Source organism: Pelmatolapia mariae, linkage group LG3_W (assembly GCF_036321145.2).
Source record: "Pelmatolapia mariae isolate MD_Pm_ZW linkage group LG3_W, Pm_UMD_F_2, whole genome shotgun sequence".
Lineage (NCBI taxonomy): Eukaryota > Metazoa > Chordata > Actinopteri > Cichliformes > Cichlidae > Pelmatolapia > Pelmatolapia mariae.
In genome coordinates this window covers 74,662,090-74,682,939 of record NC_086229.1, presented here as the reverse complement: position 1 = coordinate 74,682,939, position 20,850 = coordinate 74,662,090, and the positions used below count along the sequence as shown (strand labels likewise).

The 20,850-nt window shown below is 41.9% G+C and overlaps 3 protein-coding genes across 4 annotated transcripts; 1 reads left to right on the top strand and 2 right to left on the bottom strand.

The window, feature by feature from the left end:
* The first annotated feature begins 189 nt into the window (after positions 1-189).
* On the top strand, positions 190-4,233 carry LOC134623958 (C-type lectin domain family 10 member A-like). The gene is made up of 8 exons (XM_063468958.1): positions 190-247; positions 326-433; positions 1,816-1,905; positions 1,989-2,054; positions 2,146-2,238; positions 2,908-3,062; positions 3,276-3,385; positions 4,077-4,233. Exons 1-8 carry the CDS (start codon positions 190-192, stop codon positions 4,231-4,233), a joined length of 837 nt encoding a protein of 278 aa, XP_063325028.1.
* A 2,039-nt stretch (positions 4,234-6,272) lies between these two features.
* si:ch73-71d17.2 (RPA-related protein RADX) lies at positions 6,273-17,289 on the bottom strand. Its single transcript, XM_063469876.1, has 19 exons — positions 17,203-17,289; positions 16,141-16,252; positions 15,861-16,050; positions 15,680-15,789; positions 14,884-15,030; positions 14,338-14,492; positions 13,759-13,915; positions 13,289-13,397; positions 12,274-12,365; positions 12,029-12,154; positions 11,838-11,942; positions 11,544-11,717; positions 11,296-11,420; positions 9,982-10,241; positions 9,855-9,905; positions 9,657-9,700; positions 8,442-8,723; positions 8,189-8,338; positions 6,273-7,623 (listed from the first exon to the last, which is right to left on the bottom strand). Exons 1-19 carry the CDS (start codon positions 17,263-17,265, stop codon positions 7,499-7,501), a joined length of 2,577 nt encoding a protein of 858 aa, XP_063325946.1. The 5' UTR covers positions 17,266-17,289; the 3' UTR covers positions 6,273-7,498.
* A 272-nt stretch (positions 17,290-17,561) lies between these two features.
* ift46 (intraflagellar transport 46 homolog (Chlamydomonas)) lies at positions 17,562-20,644 on the bottom strand. 2 transcript variants are annotated; one of them, XM_063469895.1, is made up of 6 exons: positions 20,538-20,644; positions 20,186-20,332; positions 19,576-19,871; positions 19,268-19,361; positions 19,058-19,189; positions 17,562-18,979 (listed from the first exon to the last, which is right to left on the bottom strand). In XM_063469895.1, exons 2-6 carry the CDS (start codon positions 20,312-20,314, stop codon positions 18,626-18,628), a joined length of 1,005 nt encoding a protein of 334 aa, XP_063325965.1. In that variant the 5' UTR covers positions 20,315-20,332; positions 20,538-20,644; the 3' UTR covers positions 17,562-18,625. The 2 variants fall into 2 exon arrangements, with proteins under 2 accessions (XP_063325965.1, XP_063325964.1); XM_063469894.2 differs by having other exon boundaries at positions 20,451-20,603.
* Positions 20,645-20,850: the final 206 nt, after the last annotated feature.

Here is a 20,850-nt window from a genome sequence, read left to right as displayed (position 1 = left end):
TGTAGTAATCAGCTAACACACACACACACACACACAGGTGGTGTTTTCCAGTGCAAAGTGCAGCTCGTGGCCAATGACCTGAGGCTCTGTGTTTGGACAGTTTGTCTGTTTGTTCATTGGGGACTGGATGAAGACGAAGTCAGACGCGCGCCATTTCACGCAGAGACAGACCCAGAGACCAGAATCGCCATGACGACTGAATACCATGACAATGTGGACGAAGAAATGAGCAATTTCTGGAACAAAGGTGCCTGTCTGTGTGTCCACCTGTCTGTCTGTGCATTCTGTAAAATGAAAAACTCATGTCCTATTTGTCTGTCTGCAGAGCCTCGTACTGTCAATTTCTCCAGGTTCTCCAGGTACAGACGATGGCTCTTTCCTGCTCTGACGGCTACACTCCTCGTGATTCTGATCATAGCTCTGGGAGCCAGCAGTGAGTACACTCAGGACACAACAGGGCCTTAAGGTCACTATTCATCAAAATAGACACGTAAAACACAAGTGTATAGATTTTCCTGTCTGGCCTGCAATGCTGTTTATCCTTTTGGATTTTTCCAAGTGTGAGCTGCCCACTTTAGGAGAAACTGACTGTAGAGGTGTCTGGCTTCACTTCAGCCACAATATAATGAAATGATGCTCAGGTTGTGGATCTGAAGGTGTAAAACATACATTATTTTGTTTGCAGTGACTGACCCACAAACCAGCATTTTCTTGTTTCTTTCATGAAACTCTTTTCTGTCAGTTGTCTACCTCAATCAACCAAAAGAGTTGTGTTTTTATCTACACAGCCATCATTTTCCATCCAAATGACCGGAAACTTTCTCTCTCAGGAACTTTGTTCTCAGATACTTGACAGTTTCCTTCTGTTGTCTCCTCTGCTGTTCAAAACCATAAATTATCCAATTATCCAAAGGCGTCTGTTAGGCTAAGATGCTATGCTAATCCAGAAGACCGATAGCAATCTAATATTTCACTCACATTTCCTTAATTTATTCTTGATTGATAATGATTTATATAAGGTCATGCAAGGTCATGGTACTGCACAGATTTTAACTGGCACCAACAAATATAAAAACATTTTTCCCGTACTGCCAAACTTACACTCTTCAAATTCTGTATTGATGTTGAAATATTGATAATTGATTTCAAAGCATTCAATGACCTTGCTCCCGATTAACTCATATTAATGCATGTTTAATGCCTATGTGTTTACTTAGAACAGTGAATGGAGCACTGCTGGCTATCCCAAGGTCTCAGCTAAGTTATTGGGCCTTTTGCTGTGAGAGCTCCCAAACTGGGGTACAATCAGCCCGATGAGGTCAGAATAGAGATCCAGCTGTGTCATTACAAACTATTGCATTACATAAACCTGAAATCTGTGTGGAACAGCTGACCTGTATGATGTGTAGAAGAAAACAAAACATTTGTTATTGAAGATACAGTTACCGTGCCATATCAACAAAACAATGACCTTTAAAAAAAACTTCGTACAATATAAAGCGCCTTGAGGCGACTTTTGTTGTGATTTGGCGCTATATAAATAAAATTGAATTGAATTGAATTGAATTGAATAGTTCAAGCTTTTTTAAAAGATTACAAAAAAGGCTGGCTGCATGGAGGCAAACGATAAAGAAAGTAATGGTGCATAATGTGTGCTACGCCATAAAGAGTTAAGCAGATGTAAATAATCAAATCACAAAATAAAATGAAGTACAACAGTAAGTACTTTTATTTAATAGTGAGAATCTTTTTGGTAATGATTTGAATAAAATAATTGTTATTTTATAATTTTTTTATATGTCTGTGTGTTTGCAGACACGTCAACATGGAACCGGTTGTGGTCCTCGGAGAAAAGTGTTTCTAATCTGACTGAATCACTGAGGGACACACAGCAGCTCACCAAAGGTAGCTCAGATGTACTCATACTGTGATACCAACTGCTGGCCTTTCTTCTTAACACTCTGTAATTTCCTGTTCTTCTGCCATAGATACAGCAAAAGAAGTTTTGTCAATGAAGTTTGCTGTGGAGAACAACAAGGACCAGCTGGCATCAGGTGGAAACTCTGCAGAGCAACACTGCATACACATTGACACTAGCAAGTAGTTTCATTAACATACCTGTGCTTTGTGTGTGCAATTCCTCAGTATCAGAGGCACTGAGGCAGCTCTCAGTCCTGGACGCTCTCCGCAGGACGGTCGCCGAACTCAAATGTTCTTTTGAACGCTTGGTCAACAACGGTACACAGCTCCTGTCTAATCCTCTTCCCTCTGCTTCATTTACAAAGATGCCCTCACAGTTTTAAGCTTATACAACACCTTTACCGTTACTAAAGAAGAAACCTGTGTATAAATGTGCCATGTCTCATTGGCCCCCAAGTCATTTATCTCTGAGTCTGAGGCATCTAATGAGCTCAGACTAACATCAAAAACCTGCAGGCATTACTGGAAGGTTTAAACAGGTTCTTGAAGCTAAGAACCAAAATTCATATTTCTTTGTATAAATTGTAACAAAGTAAGGTTTTCTCTGGGGGAGTTTTAAGGTGTTATGAGGAAATTAGTAACTAAATCGTGTTATTTCCTAATTTAAGATTTGTATTAGGTTCTCCATTTATTCAATTTGTTTATTATTTTATTATTATTTATTTTTTGCCCTGTTTTGTAATTTTAGAATTTTCTTAACCATGTGATTGTGTGCTTTCATCCACTGATCTTTCTTGAAAAGGATGATGTTAATCTCAGCATATTTCTTCACCAAAAATATGTCGTTCTAAAAATAGTTCTCACAACGACTGTCTAATATCTTCTAGGACTGTCCTCTTTTCCAGAAGGTCTTCAATATCTAAAAGTGTATTTTTGAAATGACTCTTATAAAACATGGAAACCAGACACTTTCTGTCTGTCTGTCAGGCACGACAGCACACGGCTGTTGTCCTCTGAATTGGGATTCTTTCGGCACGAGCTGCTACTTATTCAGTACCACGCCATTATCATGGCACGATGCCAGAGACTGGTGCAATGGACACGAATCTCACCTGGCCATCCTTCTCACTGACGAGGAGTGGGTGAGTTGGCTGTCCCTCTCATCTGTTTGCACTGACACTCAAATTTGTGATGCAGCTTAAACACACTGTCACCTCAACAGGAATTCCTCTGTCATGAGCTAATCAATAAAAACAGATCTATAACTCATGTATGTGACTGAAAAGGGGAGGAGCCTGTATTGATCCTTGATTGAAACTGAAAATTAGAGTTTTCTGTCCGTCTGCCTTTAACAGGATTTTGTGACCCATCGTAGCATGGGCTCCTTTCTCTGGGTGGGTCTGACTGATGAGAGGACTGGGCAGTGGGAGTGGGTCAACCAGACACCCTACATCATGAACCGGAGGTAAGCTGTTACACTTAAAAAACTGATGGTATACATGCGAGAAAATGAGGGGCTGTGTTTTCTGTACTGCCAATTAAGAAGAGAATGTAATTGTTCTGCCCATTACTCATGCCGGTCGCTTAGAATACCAATCAGGTGGAACAAGATAACCTTCCTAGCACACCTGATCATTTCTCACAGCACACCTATGTGCCATGACACAGTGGTTGGGAAACACTGCCATAAGGAAACAATAGTGCTACATAATAGTACATAACCAGTGTATCAACCATTCAAAGGTAATCTTGCTACAAGATTCCCTATATTTAGACCAGCCATGAATGACCTCAGTCACACAGGCCTGGTGTTGGTTACTAGGGGAAAATGGGTATTCCCTGAGTAGTTGGTGAGCAGCATAATCAAGTTTTGGAGATTTCCTTACCTGGATGATTGAGCATGCATCAAGACGTAACTACAAATAGTTATTTGGCATTATTGCACAAGTGTTTGAGAATTTTTGTGCGCATTTTCCCATATAGTTCATTGTATGAGGCTGCAAAAATGTTTATAGCTGCTGTAAAGTTGGACTTTTTACCTTGAAAATCTGTGGGAACTGACTGACTGCTGGAACGAGCCTCAATTGGACATTAGAGGAACTGCAACTTCACGTGCTTTGACGCCTTGAGACTCACTTTGTATCATTCTTTTGTAGGAGGTGGAGACCTGGGCAGCCTGACGCCTGGACCCATCATGGTCTCGGTCCCGGGGATGAAGACTGCGCTCATCTTCATTCTGATGGACGTCTCAACGATCTGCACTGCTCCAGCAAAATGCGCTTCATATGTCAAAGGCACACCATTAAGAACTAAACTCAGATTGACTGTGAGCTGACACCATTGAATAGTGTGATTACAAGCTACCAGAATGATCTGTTTCTGCTGTGCTGAGGGAAAGTTCATTAGTGCTTTGCAGTTTGTATGTTGTATCAAAACTCTACTGGTGCCCAAAAATCTAATAAAACGCATCATCGATTTCCCTGAAACCTTCCTTCATTATCCCGAACAAACCAAGAGATTAAAAGTTCTTTAAATAGTTCTTTGAATTCCTGAAAAAGGAGCCCTAAAGGAAAACTCTCCATGTCCTAAAAAGGTATGGTTTCACAGATCAAGTGTTTCTTAAGCCAAGTCACTTTTGAGAATTCCTTAATTAAATGATCAGATTCCTTAAAAAAGTTTTGAATTTGAAGTGCATTAAAAAAGCTCCCAGGATCCTTGAAAAAGTCCTCGAGTTCCTAAAACATTTCTCTAAATTTCTTTTTTTAAAGTTTTCAATTTTAAGTCATTCAGAGAAGTTCAATAACTTATTTTATACATTCTCAAGGTCCTTGGAAAAAGTTTTAAATTCAAGTAAAGTGAATGTATAGGAACACATAAGGACATCTCTCTTCCAATTAATGGATCATTATCTATGTTGCAAATGTGGAGAAGAGAACTTGCAGTAATTTGCTTTTCACAGAGAGACATTTAAATTTATGCCTGCACATTCAGACTTGAGATATGAAGCATCATACCTATGTTTTAATGTTGGAGGAGTCTCCTACACTAAAGAAATAAAACAAAAAATGCCATCCTCACTTCAAGACTTATCTCCAGACATGAAGCCAGGGCTGTAACATATGAAAACATGCATAAACATGTAGCAAAGTCCAAAGAAGGCCATAAAACCTTAGTCTAAAGTAGGCATCGACAGCTGAGGTACACAGTTAACATTATAGGGAAAAACAGTTTTTAAGATGACTCAAACTGTAAAATACTGTAAAATATTTATTTGAACATGGATTGTGTCCATTTTTTAAAATTTCCTCATATTAGCGTATTTAAAACAACAACTGTTGACCAAAGTGCTGTGCATTTAAAATCATCATTTCCTAATTTTTGCTAAGTGTTCATATTTTTAGAATATTGTGTACATTTTAAATGTGTGCGTACATATTTTGTACACTGTATGGGGTTATGGGCTACAGTCTAAATGGCTTAGATCTCTCTTGGCTGACTTAAAACATGTCGGTTCTACAGCCGCCATCATAGCTAGGATTATGAACTTGAATTGGGAGGGGTAAGAAAATATAGAACTCAGCTGTCTGCAATCTATTGACATCTAGGGGTGAACATGTAACAACATTTATATAAGTTCTCAAGTTAATCAGAGTTAATTTAGGTTTTTAAGATTAAGTTACTGAGAAAAGTTCAAAAGGTTCTTACAGAAGTTCTCCAGTGGTTTAAAAAGTTCTCAAAGTCCTTAAAAAGTTCAACAGTTAATTAAATAAGTCTAAGTTCTTATAGATTATCAAGTTCCTACGGAAAATTTGAGAGTTCCTTAAAAAAGCCCAGGAATTTGTTAAACAAAGATGAGTTCCTACAAATGCCAGAGCTATTTAGGAAAGTAATCAGGCTCCTTAAAGCATGTACTACATGTTGGTACATACTGCTGAAGTAGTTCGAAACACTGACAACTTTATGAAGGTGAAACTTTTTTTTTTACCTCCTTTCTTATATTTCTTCTTCTATGTCTGGACAAAGTTGTTCAAGCTCTCCTCCATCAGCACCAGCCACAACTGAACTAACTCTTTAAGTCATTATCCAGTCATTGTGGTTTTGTCTTTTCCAATCAGTTTAATTTCTGCTTCCAGACGAGTTTTTTTATTTGTGTCACTATTAGTGTTAATGTTTTTTATTTTTTATTATTAATATCATTATTATTATTTTACAGAAGGTGTTGGTCAAGGCCATGTTTAGGAATACCAGAATAGAAACTGCACTTTTATGAACTCAAAGTGATGCAGACCTCCCAATCCTCAAAAAAGATAAATAAAATAACCATAAAATAAAACTACACATCTGTGAGGTGATTTAAAGAAGTAGATATTCAGATGATCCATGATGGGTTTGAAGATCCAAGAAACTGGTAGTGGAAGAAACAAAAAAAGCACTGGAAGATAAATTACTGCTGTCAGTGAGAGAAAACAGCTTTTTAGGGAGTTAAAAACATCAGTCGGACAATACGGCCACTGAAGCATTCACATGAGGGGACATTTTATTGGGATGTTAAATTAAATATATTTGCTTGAAGTATAAAAACTTCACATGTGTAGAAATCCGAAGAACAACAATGTTTTCCATACTACAGATACAATGTAACAAGCTGTGAATCCAAAAAAACCAAAGGTTTATCAAGGTTAACAAAGCGGTTTGGCATATAATAAAATATAAAATATAATTTAAAGTTATTAAATGCTTTTTGTTGGCAAGAACAGAAAACAGGTAAACAAAGGCAGGATTTCAGAAACACTGTGGACCTGACATTGTAGCACAAATGTTAATTCTATTTCAAAGCCTCCTTCACAGAAAACACACTGAATGTAACAGTGAATACTTGACAGAAATTTCACAGTAAAAAGGCAGAAAATACCACAAACAACGAAACAGCAGCAGCAGCAGTGAGAAGCAAAGAAAGTAACCACATTGCATTAATCGCCACATCAGCTCTTCTCTCTTTATAGCTTAAATAAGTTAATTTCTAAAGTTTAAAAAATGTTAAATATTGTGTCACAGTCCACAAGAGGAAAATGGGAGATAAAATAAGGTCATAAATCTGAATTTTAAGGGAAATGAGAAATAATTTTACACTGTAAATACAAAACGGTCCAAACTGAACCGTACAAACATGAACCAACACAATCTTAGTGTATTATTCAAAATAAAAGCAAAATTAGGCTTAAAAAGGGACTTTTAAGCTTTTAAGCCTAATTTTACCCTAAATAACAACACTTTAAACTCTTTACCTTCTTCTATTAAGCTTATGAACCCTGCTATACACATTTTATTAATACCTCGTTATATTACTGCACTTTTTTAGTACTTTGATGAAGTGGTACTACAACTCCCAGCGTCCCATCAGCATTTTGTAAATAAGAACAATGAAAAAAAGAGAACAGCAATAAAGTGTATAAATTTGTCACTGGAGATGTTACAATGTAGTTAAAATTAATGTAAAAAACTACAGCTCTCAATAGTGTTTGTAATACTTACAAATACTAGATTTTTTAAGTGTATATACTACAGCTCCCATCAGGCATCAGTTGGTCAGCTGAAAGGCTCTGCTTAGGACGAGTTCAGTTGTAGCTCCACCCAGATGACACGCCTCTACAATGCACACCAGCCTCTGATTGGTCAGCCGGGATGCCATAGCAATAAGGTCACCTGAGCGGCAAAGAGAAGACCCTTTACTATCACATCTTTGTGTGTGGGAAGGTGTGACCAGATATGCTCTGTGGGAACGTATCTAGTTTGTGAGGACATTTCTGAATTAAGAAGATATTTCTGCTTTGTGGGGACGTCTATGTATTACAAGGACATTTCTGCTTATTAGGACGTTCCTGCATTTTGGGGACATGTCTGCAATAGAAGGACATTTCTGTTCTGCAGGAACCTTTCTGCTTTAAGAGGACATTTTGATTATGTAAGTGTTTCTGCTCAGTGTGGACATTGTGCACAAAGAGGACATTTGTATTTATGAGGACATTTTTACACTGTGACATTACAAGTTACACACTGTGAGGATATTTCTGTTTGATGATCACATTTCCACATTATGAGGACATTTCTCTCTATAGGGACATTTTTATGGGTTAACTTTTATTTTTATTGCTGTTTTAAGGGGACATCTCTGTATTCTGAGCACAGTCTGGCTGGATGTGACACTGGATTTATGAGGACCTTTCTGCATTAAAAGGATACACTGCCCAGTCTGAGTGTGTTCACTGACCTGGTGATGGTGGAGGAGTGTGCGAGGAGAAGGCTCCGTGTGATAAGATGGAGGTCCAGGTGTTGGAATGAGACGAGAGGAGAGGAGTGGGAGAGGAAGTTGAGGCATGGGGGAGGAAGACGGTGTCGATCAGCACTCCGTCTGAGAGAGCTGAGGGGACAGAGGGGTTCATTTACATTTGGAAAATCTGACCGTGTCTCAATAAGATATCATGACAGTCACCATGGTTACCAGTGTGCTTATTAAAGTGTACCTCTCAGTCTCAATGTGTAGTAGCCATCGAGGGTGGAGTCAAACGTCTCAGGCGTCGCCCGCCCTCCCATTGCCACCGCAGCCACCTGTTCCTCTCTGTGGGTGTGGTCGTAACGCATCGGGAGCGTCTCCACAGCAACAGGTGGGAAGGCCGGCAAAGTGTGGGCAGTAACAAAAGATGAAGTGTCTTCATCATCATTATCATCGTCGATATCGTCTTCATCATTGTTGTCATCAGAGTTTGTGTTTTCAAGGAACTCCATAGAGGCTTCAAAGAGAATCACTGCAGACAGACAGAAGATCGAGTAACATCGAGAAACGCGGTCCCTGTGGTCACTTATGGGGACCGTAGCTCCTCTGTCTGATTACTAGGACCATCATCTTTTTATGTTCTGTCATCTGTGAGGTCCTTGGGCTACTCTGGTAGACACAAGGAGCACAGCTGGGTCTCTTTTATGAAAAGTTGTTTTTTCTGGTCTCTTGTGAGGACCTCTGTCCTTTTGGTTTTTTTGTTAGCACCACATTTGATTATTGTTTTTCTCACCTACGAGGGTCGAATCTTGTGAGGACTAGTATTTCTGTTTTTTTCCTTTTAAATGATTACAGTCTCTCTGGTCACAGAAAGGTCCTACTCACTTGTGAGGACCATAGATTTTCTGAGGACTTCAGTTGATTGGTGGAAACGCCTTTGGTCTTTTTCTTTTTTGCCCTTATGATGATCCTTCTTTTTTCTAATCAGATGTGAGTAACTCGGGCTTTTTGGCTCATTGTTATGATCAAACGTTTTCTGGTCACTGCTAAGATTGTTTTTCAGAGTGTGTGTGTGTCCCATAGGAGAATGACAGCTTTTAAGGAGTCCTTTTCAGGACCAGGTAAAACGTATTTAATTTTATTTACATTTTTATCCCACCTGAGGACCATACTTTTTGGGAGGACCTTGATGTTTTTTATTACATGTAAGGAAGAAAACCTCGCAAGTAGACTGAAGTGGTCACACCTTTTGTCTTAATTATCAGGTAGAGCTGCTGAAGACAAACATTTAAATGAAAAACTCAAAGAACAAAACTACTTTATCTGTCCTGGATGCTGAATGTGGTCTCCACACACCTAGTATGAACATTAATTTAAACAAAGGCTCTCTATTATATTTAGATTTGGTCATACAGAAACTTCCTCTCAGCAAAGTGCAGTTTTTTAAAATAACATTCAGTCTTACCCGTCTTGTTGTTCTGCTCTGGCTGCAGTGTGATCCGAGGACTTCTGAAGAGGGACAAAACAATTCAACCTCCTTAGATTAGAGTTCAACTGTCAGGAGGAGCTCTGATTAGTCAGACACTGGAATAGTGCGGTAAGCAGTTTATACACTAATATAACCCGATGACCCAGAGTCAGTGACATCCCCCTCAGAACTGACCTCTTGGTTGGCGTGTCCGCCTGCAGAAGCTGCTTCCTCTTCCACGACTTTCTGCTGAAACAAACATGGTGAGTGTGACTCGCGGTCAGAGCTGAGCGCTGCAGTCAAAGCCGGTTTAAAGTCTCACCCTGCTCTGCGGTCCGGGGGACAAGGCGTCGACTTACTGACCAGTGAGGACGGAGAGGCCAGAGAGAGAGGGGGGGACGAGGGGGAGGAGGAGAGGGGAGGTCTGAAGGAACGAGGGGTGGAAGGTAACGGGAGTTGGGAGAAGTAAGAGGGGGAGGAAGGGGGTGATCCGTAGCGGTGGCGAGAAGAGGGCGAGGAAGAGGATGCGGAGGAGGGGCAGAGAGATGAAGCTCGGTCTGTCCAAAACAAGCAGCGATCCTCCTGAACGAGAGATGAGGAGGTGTTAGAGGAGGAACAGAAGGAGGTCAGGTGATCAGGGGAGTTTACACTGATGGAGACGCTTCGGACAATTCACACAAAGAGCTGATCTTCTTTTAATTAAAGCTGCTGGAGCTCGAGTTTTTTTCCTGATGTTCACTGTGGTGAATCTCGAGAGCAGGAAAGTGATACATGATTTATCCTGTAACCTGTAGTCAATGCTGGCAAATTCTTATTCACGAGGCTACACCTGCTTTGTTTTCGAGCATCTTTCCTCACATCTATCCTGAATGTTTACACTGATTATTGGAAAAAGCGCTAATATGAACTAATAACAAAATGTTTGTTGGACTTTGTCTGTTTTCCTGTAGAGATATGACCCATGTCCAAACAGGAAGTTTTAAGTTTTGAAAGCAAGCTTGTTACTTTACAGCGACCTGCTTTTGTCCCTCCCTGAAAGCTTAAAGTCACTCGCTGTTTAGTTCAGCTTGAGCCAAGAAGACTAAAAGAGACTTTAGCCACCAAAGTCTGTGTTAGAGGAATTAAGACTCACATTGGGTCTCATTTGTATCTGTCACTACTCAGCTCTTTTCTTCATAACTCATGCAAAGGATTAATAAAATAATAAATGATGTCAAATCTGTCTGTCTATCTCAGTCAGTCATCTGAACCTTCATGTGAACCTTCTTTAAACTGAGTGCTGCAAAAATCAAACCTTTAATGTAACTCTTGACTGAAATAAACGAGGTGCACTTGATTTATAACACAAGAGAAAACGAGAGATCTGCAGTGAAAATAAACACCAAAAAGTTATCACACTTTCATCTCCACCCATCTACACGCAGCTATCGCCCTCTAGTGGCCATTATAAAGAATACAGGTTACCTGCCAAACCCAGTCTCTGTTATGCTGAATGAGTTAGTCACATGACCTCACCTCTGCATGTATTTTTGTTAGAACAGATGAGAAATGGAAAATAACTGAAATGTTTACAGATCATATCACAAAGTAAAGCAGTTGACATTTACATAACAAATAATTGTGCACTAGCTGTTACCTCTCCTCTGCGGCTATAAGTAACCATGGTGATGGTAGCCTGGATACAGAAGGTGTGTCTCTCCCTGTAACATAGCCGCTCCACCTCCCTCTTAAGCTCTGCCCCTTGTAGGAATCCCAGCTCACCTGTGTTTTAGATTCAGCACAGGTGAGACGAAAGAGCATCACTGAGGTAATTGAAGCAGAGCTCCGACCATCAGAAAAATGAAACTGCTCTGTGGTCAGGAGCTATAAACACAGCACGCTGACCTCTCTTGTCCTTCATGTATGTTTCCAAGGAGACCGGAGGGGGTGGGTAGATGAAGAAGCCTCCAATCAGAGCCCTGTTCAGCACCTCTTCATCGTCCTGGCTCCTCAGCCACTGGAGGAACTGCCGAACTGGGCGGAGCCTGCGGTAACTCATTTCTGAGTGGTGCCCCAGGCCTGCCAGTCGACCAATCAGGAGAGAGGACAGAGTTGACACACAACATTGACCGCCAGGGGCAGTCAGTAGGAGAAATGCTGCAACTGAAAATGTAAATCTCTTCGTACACAGCCTGTTACCTGTGCAGTACACCTGTGTGTAGGTGGTATTGGTCAGGTAGAAGCAGCTGTGACTTTGATCCGAGGACCTGACCACCTTCAGTCGTGTACAAACAACCACGGACACTGTAGACGGAGGACGGGTAAACAAAGATAAAATGTGCTGTAGACACACATTCACATGTTTATGGGTCAAAGCTACTGTGTCTCACGTGGGTACAGCCTCAGGTGGGTTTCTGGCTGAGACGTGGAGAAAAGTTTCACCATGACTGGCTGCTCACTCGTCCCGTCCTCCAATCGTAGCCAGCGATACTCCAGAAGCTCCACCCCTCTGCCATCTTCAAATTAAAATAAAAAATAATAATTAGGAATAGATTGCCAATTTCTTTGTGGCTGAAAGAAAACCAGCAAATTTTGTTGTCATGGTGTGTTTTTATCGCCATGGTAACTCCCTCACCCTTGCTCCTGATTCGCTCCGGCCGTCCTGAGAACGTCAGCAAGCCAATAACATCACATTCAGCACCATTAGGGCGGTCCAGCAGCTCCTTACTGACAAAAAGAGTCAGTGTGTGCACTTGTCTTTCAAACTATGAGAGGACATCAGCTTTAAACAATCAAAATGAGGACATCTTTGAATTATGGGGACATTTCTCACTTATGATGACGTGTTTGCCTGTTTTAAGGGTAGAGTCTAGTTTCAGGGTCAGTGGGGGAAACATTCAGCTGCAAGGACCAAGGTTCCCGACAGGAGCCAGGAATGCTTTATTTAAACTAGAAGAGGACACAAAATATCTACAAAGGCCAAGTCCCCGTTTTTTGATCAAACCCACATTAAGAACTAAATTGCTTCACTAATATATAGTGTTTTATAGTGTCTTCATAATCTTGCTCACAAAAAGATAAATAAACAGCAGACTCTAAGGGAGTGTTTCCAACCACTGTGCCATGGCACATAAGTGTGCCATAAGAAATTATCAGGTGTGCCGTGGAAGTTTATCCACTTTCACTTAGTACTCTAAGCGAGTGGCGTGTAGTGACAGGATGAACAGGAACAGGAAGAACAATTACATTCTCTTCCACTAAGTGGGTTAAGTGGACTGCCAACTGCCAGCAAAACAGAAGAAGACAAGAAGAAATACTAATGTACATAGTAGTATTATAGTACAACTGCAATAAAGAGGAAAAAAACAGACTCAGAGCTGTTGAGGAAGAACTTCCTGTGTGTCTTTCTTCAGTTCCTGCAAGAATATCAGCTTTGTGTTCAACTAAGCAGGCCCAGGTTTCACACTAAGTAAGTAAATTGAGAGCAGATTATCATTACATTTCAATAAATATGGTTTTTGTGACATTTTTGTTAGGTGGTGTGCCTTGTGATTTTTCTGATGTGAAATATGTGCCGTGGCTCAAAAAGTTTGGGAAACACTGCTCTAAGGGTTTGAGTAGAGTCCTCATGTGCAAACAGGATCATGTACCTGTTGTAGAAGCTGTAGGTGAGTGCAGGGGGCAGATAGTCAGGTGAAACAGAGGATTCTTGGAGGACAGAAATCCGTGCAGCAGGATTTCTGCTGTTCACACTGATCTCTGCAAAGAAAAAAAGAATCAGGGCGATAACTGTGAGTCACAGGTGTCCACGTATACAATGTTCAGTTAGAATAAGTCTGCCTTCTAACCTGTGGTGAGATTTAAAGGTAACTGAAAACTTTAAAAAGCTAAAATGAAAGATTAAATATAGACGTGTGTGAATAACACCAGTGGGAAGACTCAATGAGAGGTCCACTGGGCACAAAAGCAAAGAATCACCAGTTCAAACTGAGGTTTAGGGTGAAGTTAATATAATAATATGTTAAGCTTTAAAATCTGCACATCATGAAACACCTTTTACCCCAAAGTACAGGAGTTCGAAAAAAGACTAAAAAAGTCTCATTGCTTTGGTCCTGTGTACCTATGTCGTTGAGCTCAGCCTGGTAATGCTGTTTGACTCGATAGCGTCTCAGGCTGATGATGTCACCAGGCTTGAGGCAGCGGTACCAGCTGACACATACACTGTTCCACAACACCACCCACACATTTCCTGTCCGATCATGCACCTCCAGCACCGCCTGAAGCAAAGGGAGTGAGAGAACAGTTTATAAAGTCTGGAGTTCCTCAGGGATCAGTATTAGGTCCTCTGGTAATTACATTATTTGTACTACTATGAACATACAAAGACGTGTTCCTTATGGCTGATACACTGTGTCTTTATCTGTTTCACTTGAATGGCTCTTTAAAACTAACTAAAATACTTTATCAAACCAACATCACAAAACCACAGCTAATATTCAATTCTTCCAATCTGGAAAATTGGACTAAAAATGAGACTGAATGAGCAATTTTCCCCTGCTGGCATAGCAATTAATGCTTGTTTACACTGTCTGATGTTGTTTAAGTTTGAGTTAGTTTAAACAGTGAATAGGTAAATAAATAATAGAAATCTTTATCAATGTGTTTGCCAGTCTCAATAATAGTGCACATGCTCACTGACCTTATAAGGACACTCACAGTTCCTGTCTGTTCTCCCATAATACATGAGATGTGATTTTTTGATGACGCGTACAATCAGTAAGCCTCTGGTGATGCCCCGCCGACCGTACAGGTAGGACTCACGCAACTCGGATATGGTCACAGCAGGACATCGTCCTGTTAACACACAGAGCCAATAAGAACGACATGAATCCACTGTTTGAACGGATTTGTCTTAACTCACTTTATGTTTTATAATTCTATAATTTACTATTACAATCTTCTTTCATATATCTCCTGTACTAGTGGTCGATGATAACGTTAAAAATGGCAATCACACTGTTTTTTTCTACTCTTATATTTGTGTGATGTCATTGAGAGACAGATACCACACCCACCTGCTCTCTGGGGGACAGGCAATGAGAAGAAAGGCCTACTTCCAGATAAATGGTAAATAAAAAATGGTAAATATAAAAAAGAATCATTAAACCTGAAATTGAGAGCACTTCCTGTCTTGAAGTCAGCGGGTTTGTTTGAAGTGATGTTTTTTTAATGAATACATAGGTACCTTCGTCTGGCTCTTCTTCTGCTTCCTGACCCGCTGCCTCTTTATCAGTGGCTGGAGCTTCCATCCACACCTCCCCGCTGTAGTCCACATTGTTCCACAGTGGGAGAAAGACGGTCCTGCTGGCTCTCAGAGGAACCAAAGGACCTGCTGGTTAAACAACATCAACAAGTCAGAAGTTTTAAAATTGTTAAAGCAAACCTTAGTTCAAACTTTAGTTCGCTGTTTAGTTCAGCTTGAGACAAAATGACTAAAGAAGACTTTGATGACCAAAATCTGTGTTAGAGGAATGGACATCATGTCCATCACTATCCAGCTCTTTTCTTCACTACTCATGTAAAGGATGATTCTACCCATCTCAGTCTGATTGGCAGTGACTGACGGCTGCCATTGCAAGACGTTCTTTGGGGTAAAAAAAAACACCAGAAAACTCTAAAACTAGTTAGAAAGAACAGGTTTATCACACTAGTGCACTTTGAAGAGGCCGATGGTTGTGAGCAGAATAACATTTGTGAAGAAGTGAAATAGATGATTTTTTGTGTGGTTCACATGCTTCATATGTGCTACGAGAAGAGCCATCGTGTCAACCTTCTCTTAACTAAGAAGCGCTACAGAAATCAAACCTTGACCAAAATGAAAGTGGTGCAGTTCATTTGTAACAAAAAAAACAAAAAAAAACAGAGATCAGCAGTGAAAAAGAATATAAAAAAACTTCATCTTTTCATAATTGTTTAAGTCATTTCCAACCTGAAATCTGAAAAATCTGAGAGTCAGAATCTCCTCGTTTCTAGCCTCTTACCTTCAGTTTTTGAGGATCCAAACCAGGGCAAAGAGTCCCAGTCCACATCCGACCATCTGACCCCGACTTCTTCATCCTCGTCCTTCACCTCCAGGCTCACCAGCCTGTAGCTGCAGGAGCACACACAAGTCAGCTGGTCTGACTGCATCCCATCTCCATCTTCTTTATTGTCCTCACTCACCTGTCTCCTTCCCCAAAGACCCCGGAGCACTCTGGGAGCTGTGCGGTAATGGCAGTGCTGAAGGTGGCGTGTCTCACTGCAAGCCCAGGCCGCAGGATGTTCCTCTCCACCAGCCGGTTCAGACCGGGATCCAGAGTCACCTGAACCCGGCAGTCCCCATCACTCAATGTGGCGTCGTACAAGTCGTCACCTGAAGACATCAAACTGGTAAAACCCAGAGAAAACCAGTATCGTCATCAGATTGAAGTATATCAAACAACCAGTTAAAACCGGGTCCGACCTTTGAGGACAGCCTGGGGGAAGTAGACCGGGAAGCCCTGGTCCCTGGTATAACGCTGTAAGTCCACCACATAGAGGAACTCCCTGCAGACAACTGAAGAGGCTGGAGATGCCTGCAAGGCAAAAAGAAAAGTGTCTGTATGACACTCCTCCACAGGGAGGAGATCTGTATGACATCACAGAGGACAAAAGGGGCAGCCAGTGAGAAGAAAGTTGTTTTAAAGGAGGAGGAGCAGGGGGGAGCTTAAAGGGCCAAAATAAGATTAAATTATTATTTTAAACTGTCATTCAGGTAAAACTGAAGAACGTTTTAGTGAATAAAAAGTGAATAAAACATTTTGGAGCTGGAGTTGAGCAGAATCGTTTCTACATTAAGTCTGAGTGATGATAAGCGGTCTTAAAAAAAAATACAACAGGTACAACATAAAAACTTTTTGATTTTTAAAGGGTAAAAACAGGTTATACTCTAAATCCGTCATTTAACTGTTACAAATTTACTGACGCCTTCAGGCTGAGGTACGTCACACAAACCAAATCCAATTTTAAAAACCTACTAATCAATGATGTTCGTATTCCGCGCCTTCAAATGAACAAACCCAAAACACATCTGGCTATTTTTCTAAATACTTATGATCCTAATTTGATTTCGGCACAACATTCAGTCACCAGACAGGTTGCTGTTTCTTTTTAGAAAGCGCGTTTGAAGCAGCTCATCCACAATCTGACATTTAAGCATGTTTCTTACAGGCTAAAAGCTAACGGATACAACACAGTTTTGACATGTTTCTACGTCTCTATTATGTAATATTAATTTAGTATTCGGTCAGTAAACATAGCGGATCCTTTTCTATATCACATATGTTTTTTTAGTGTGAGAATCATTCAGCAGCGCTAACACGTCATACTGACTGCGCTGGTTAAGATAAAGCTGAAGGTTTTTGAATGGAGTCTGGTGGAGGATGGGGTGGCGGCAAAAAGGCGGGAGATATAGCAGCTGTAGGAACCGGTTAATCAATCAGAACGATCAAGACCGTCCTGGCGGCTGTATGTAGAGGAAGCACACCTTGTTAGTACCGGGTCTGGTCCGGGCCAGGGTTCTGTGGAAGAGGCAGCCCGCGGCTGCCATGTTGAAGAAGCCCAAACAATAACAGTGCGGTGCATTGTGGGAGGAGGGAGGAGACGCAGATTTTCTTGTTTTGTATTTATGACTTAAAATACTAGTAAAACAAAATAGGATTATTTGTTAAATTAGTGTTAAAAATCTAAATGTTTAGAAGTAAAACACACCAAAAGAAAACTTCTAAAGACGTCTTTTAAAATTATATTTGGAGCTTTCAAACTTGACCTTTGACCTCATGTAACTGGTGTGTTTCTGCGTTGTGTCTGACAAAGAAAGGTAAAAGAGAAAAACCTCCAAGTAAATAACTTGCTCGCTCCAGCCCCTCTCCCACAGGGGAATTGTTGAAAAGGCGCTGCATTTATTTTTACATTAAACATAAAGTACGAACTTACATGGAACATATTTGACATAAGGAAAAAAAACACAAACAAAAAATCCGACATACCTGACAAAGAAAGGTAAAAGAAAGGAAGACCTCAAAGTAAATAACTTGCTTGCTCCAGCTCCTACAACCAAATACAAACAGTGGGGGAAAGGGTTAGCTCAACCCATCACAACATCCAAGCTAGCCATAATTATCTATTCGTGCTCGCATTAATGGCGCCTAAAACACATTTGTGGAACACACATACTACACATTTATAGCGTCTAACAAAAAGCAGGCATAATGATGACAATAATTGAACTAAAATCGCAATCAGAAACATCAGGGTGGCTAAATATGAATTATATGCGTGTTGTACACGGTCTGGAAAGAACCCACCTCTTCCACAGGAGAATTGTAGAAAGGGGTACTGTATTTATAGGGTTGCACCAAAGACGAAGAAGAACAATGAGAAGGGGCTCTAACTGATAATGAATATAACTACAGGCTTGAAGGTCCTAACAGTCAGGTATAAAGAACACAGGTTGTGTAATTATAACAATATGTAATCTATGACTGGGTTATACTCACAGAGTTTACTTTATTAATTACATATAATATATACGGGCATCTTTGAGTAACATAGACTGTTTTTGCAGGCTCAGGACTTTACAGATGTTCAGACAGTGACCTTGTTCTGAGCGGCTGGTTTATTACAGTGTTTATCAAGCTTACTTTCACTGCACAGGTTTGCAGTGAAAGTAAGCTTAGGTTAGATGAAGCTTGAAAGCTGTGTTTTTACAAAGAGCCTGAACATGGCTTTTATTTCAGAGGACAAACAGAAAACAAACTGAGGAAATAAACAAAAGCAGAGCAACAGGTTCTCAGCTAATAAAAACTCTTAAAGGAGCCACAAAAGAGTCGAACATCTGGCACATCTGGGGTTAGTTTTCAGTTCCTGAACAGACTTTTGTGACCCTCTGGATGTCGTACTTCCAGCCACTAAGCTCTGCGCGTGAAGTGCTGTGAGTCTCTGAACTCCAGGTAGAGGCTGAAGAGCAGGTGCAGGGACTGGACGCGGCTGCCGCAGACGGGGATGTCGAGCAGGCCGCACACGATGTCCGCATACTGCGGCAGGTCACAGTTCAGGCGGGCGGACGGCAGCTGCAGGCGGTCCAGCAGCTCCTCCAGCTCGGTTGGCCACTCCTGCATCAGGCTGTCGATGTCAGGCATCGGTCGGCTGTACTGGACGCTCGCTGGCGGCTTGGAGCGGTGCAGCGCGCTGATGCTCTCCACCCAGCTGTCCACCGCCCGCGGGTTGCTCTGAGGGTTGGCAATGCTCGTCACCTTCTTCACCTGCAGGAAAGGAAACAATGAGGAGTGACTCTGACTTTAATGCTGTGTGTGTGTGTACAGGTGTGTGTGTGTGTGTACCTTGGTGGCGCCGTGCTGCTTGGTCTCCTCCGACAGAAACAGCGACAGCACCGTCGGGTCCGACTGCTTCACGCTGGGCTCATCCAGAAACAGCAGCCCCAGGTTGTCCGGTTTGCCATCGGGCCTCGGCACCTGTGGGATTACAACATGAGGTCACTCTGAGGTCAGAGGTCGTGCTTTCTGTGCTATCAGGTGTGATTGTGTTCGAACCTTGAGGAAGGCGTCGATGTCTCCCACCGCGGGGATGAAGTCCGGGATAAACGGCTTCAGGTTGTGCTCCAGCTCCACGGACTCGGGGGTATATCTGAAACAAACACAAAACACGGAAACTCTCCAGATGTGTGCGTGACAACTACGTGATTTACTGCAGGGTCTTTAACAATATAAAGTGCTTTGAGGTGACTGTTGTTGTGATTCGGTGCTTTATCAATAAACTTTGATAAGGTTTTTTTTTTAGCAGAAACAAGCACCAGATGGTGTTAAAAAACGTGAGTTGGCACATGTGTGTCTCTGCTCACCGTGTGATGTACTGGAACAGCTCTTTGATGTCGGTGCTGACGGGCAGGTTGGCGTAGTCGGCGGGATCATACAGGCCCTCCGGCGCCTTGTGGAGCTTGCTGTCCTCCTCCGATTCGTCATCTTCAGAGTCCTCGTCGTCGTCGTCATCATCTTCATCATCATCATCCTCTTCTTCCTCCTCTGGCCGCCCCCCTGCCGGCTCCTTCCCCCTCCCGTGGTCCTCGTCAAACTCGTCGCTGCTGCTGTGGGCCGACATCAGGCTGTGAACCCTCCTGCTACTCCTCCTGAACTCCACCTGAAAGACGAAGGAACAAAACCGGGTCATGTGACCTGAGACCAACCTGGAGCATGGCAGGAGTGACTCAGCTTACAGTTCAACTCCGATGGAAGGAAACTTTATTTACTGTTTTAATAAAAACTAGGGCTCTAAAACATGATGCTCACAACTTAACATCACCAGATTCACTCTTCTGTCATTTCTACACAGCTTCATATATGAGACGAGTTTGTGACTGGAAACACTTTGAGCTTTAAATAATGAAGAAACACGAGCAGGCGTCACGATCACCGGTTAAACCGGAGCTCTCCGCAAGGACAGGAGGAGATTACCTGGGGCTGGCTGCGGGGAGTCGGGCTGTACACGCTCGGTACCTCCTCGGCGTCCGCTACATCCAGGCTCTCGTCGTACGGCTGGTTCTTCAGCAGGCGGCCTCCTCTGTCACGGTCAGCCCGCTCCATCGGAGCCCGGCGGGTCAGCTGCGGGCGGACACAGTAAAACCTCCATCAGAAACAACGGTTTACAGTAGCATTAGCCACTTAGCAGCAGACTGCTAACAAGAAGCCGACACCGGGGGTTTTAAGCCGGTTAACCCACCTGAGACAGCACACACTCGGCATGCAGGGAAAAACAACCTGCCGGCAGAGCTAAACCCAAATCCGATAAATGTTTTAAATGTCTTACTTGTCTTCTGAGTTCAAGCCAGACTCGTTTTTCGGCGTCAAAATGGCCTTTGTGGAATGTTACGTATCCTGGCAACGGGACGGGCAGGGCATCATGGGTAGTGTAGTTAGAATCAAATGAGAGCAGAAGCTCCAGCTGCAAGGCATATTATATTATATCAAGGGCGTCGATTTGGCATGGACGGAAGGGACACGTCCCCACCAATATCCAGCGATTACTGAATTGTCCCCACCAATAATTTGATCTCTTCGAGTAAAGAAAAACAAACCCGATAGAAAGAAAAAAAAAAACCCGATCTGTCAACGTCTCATTC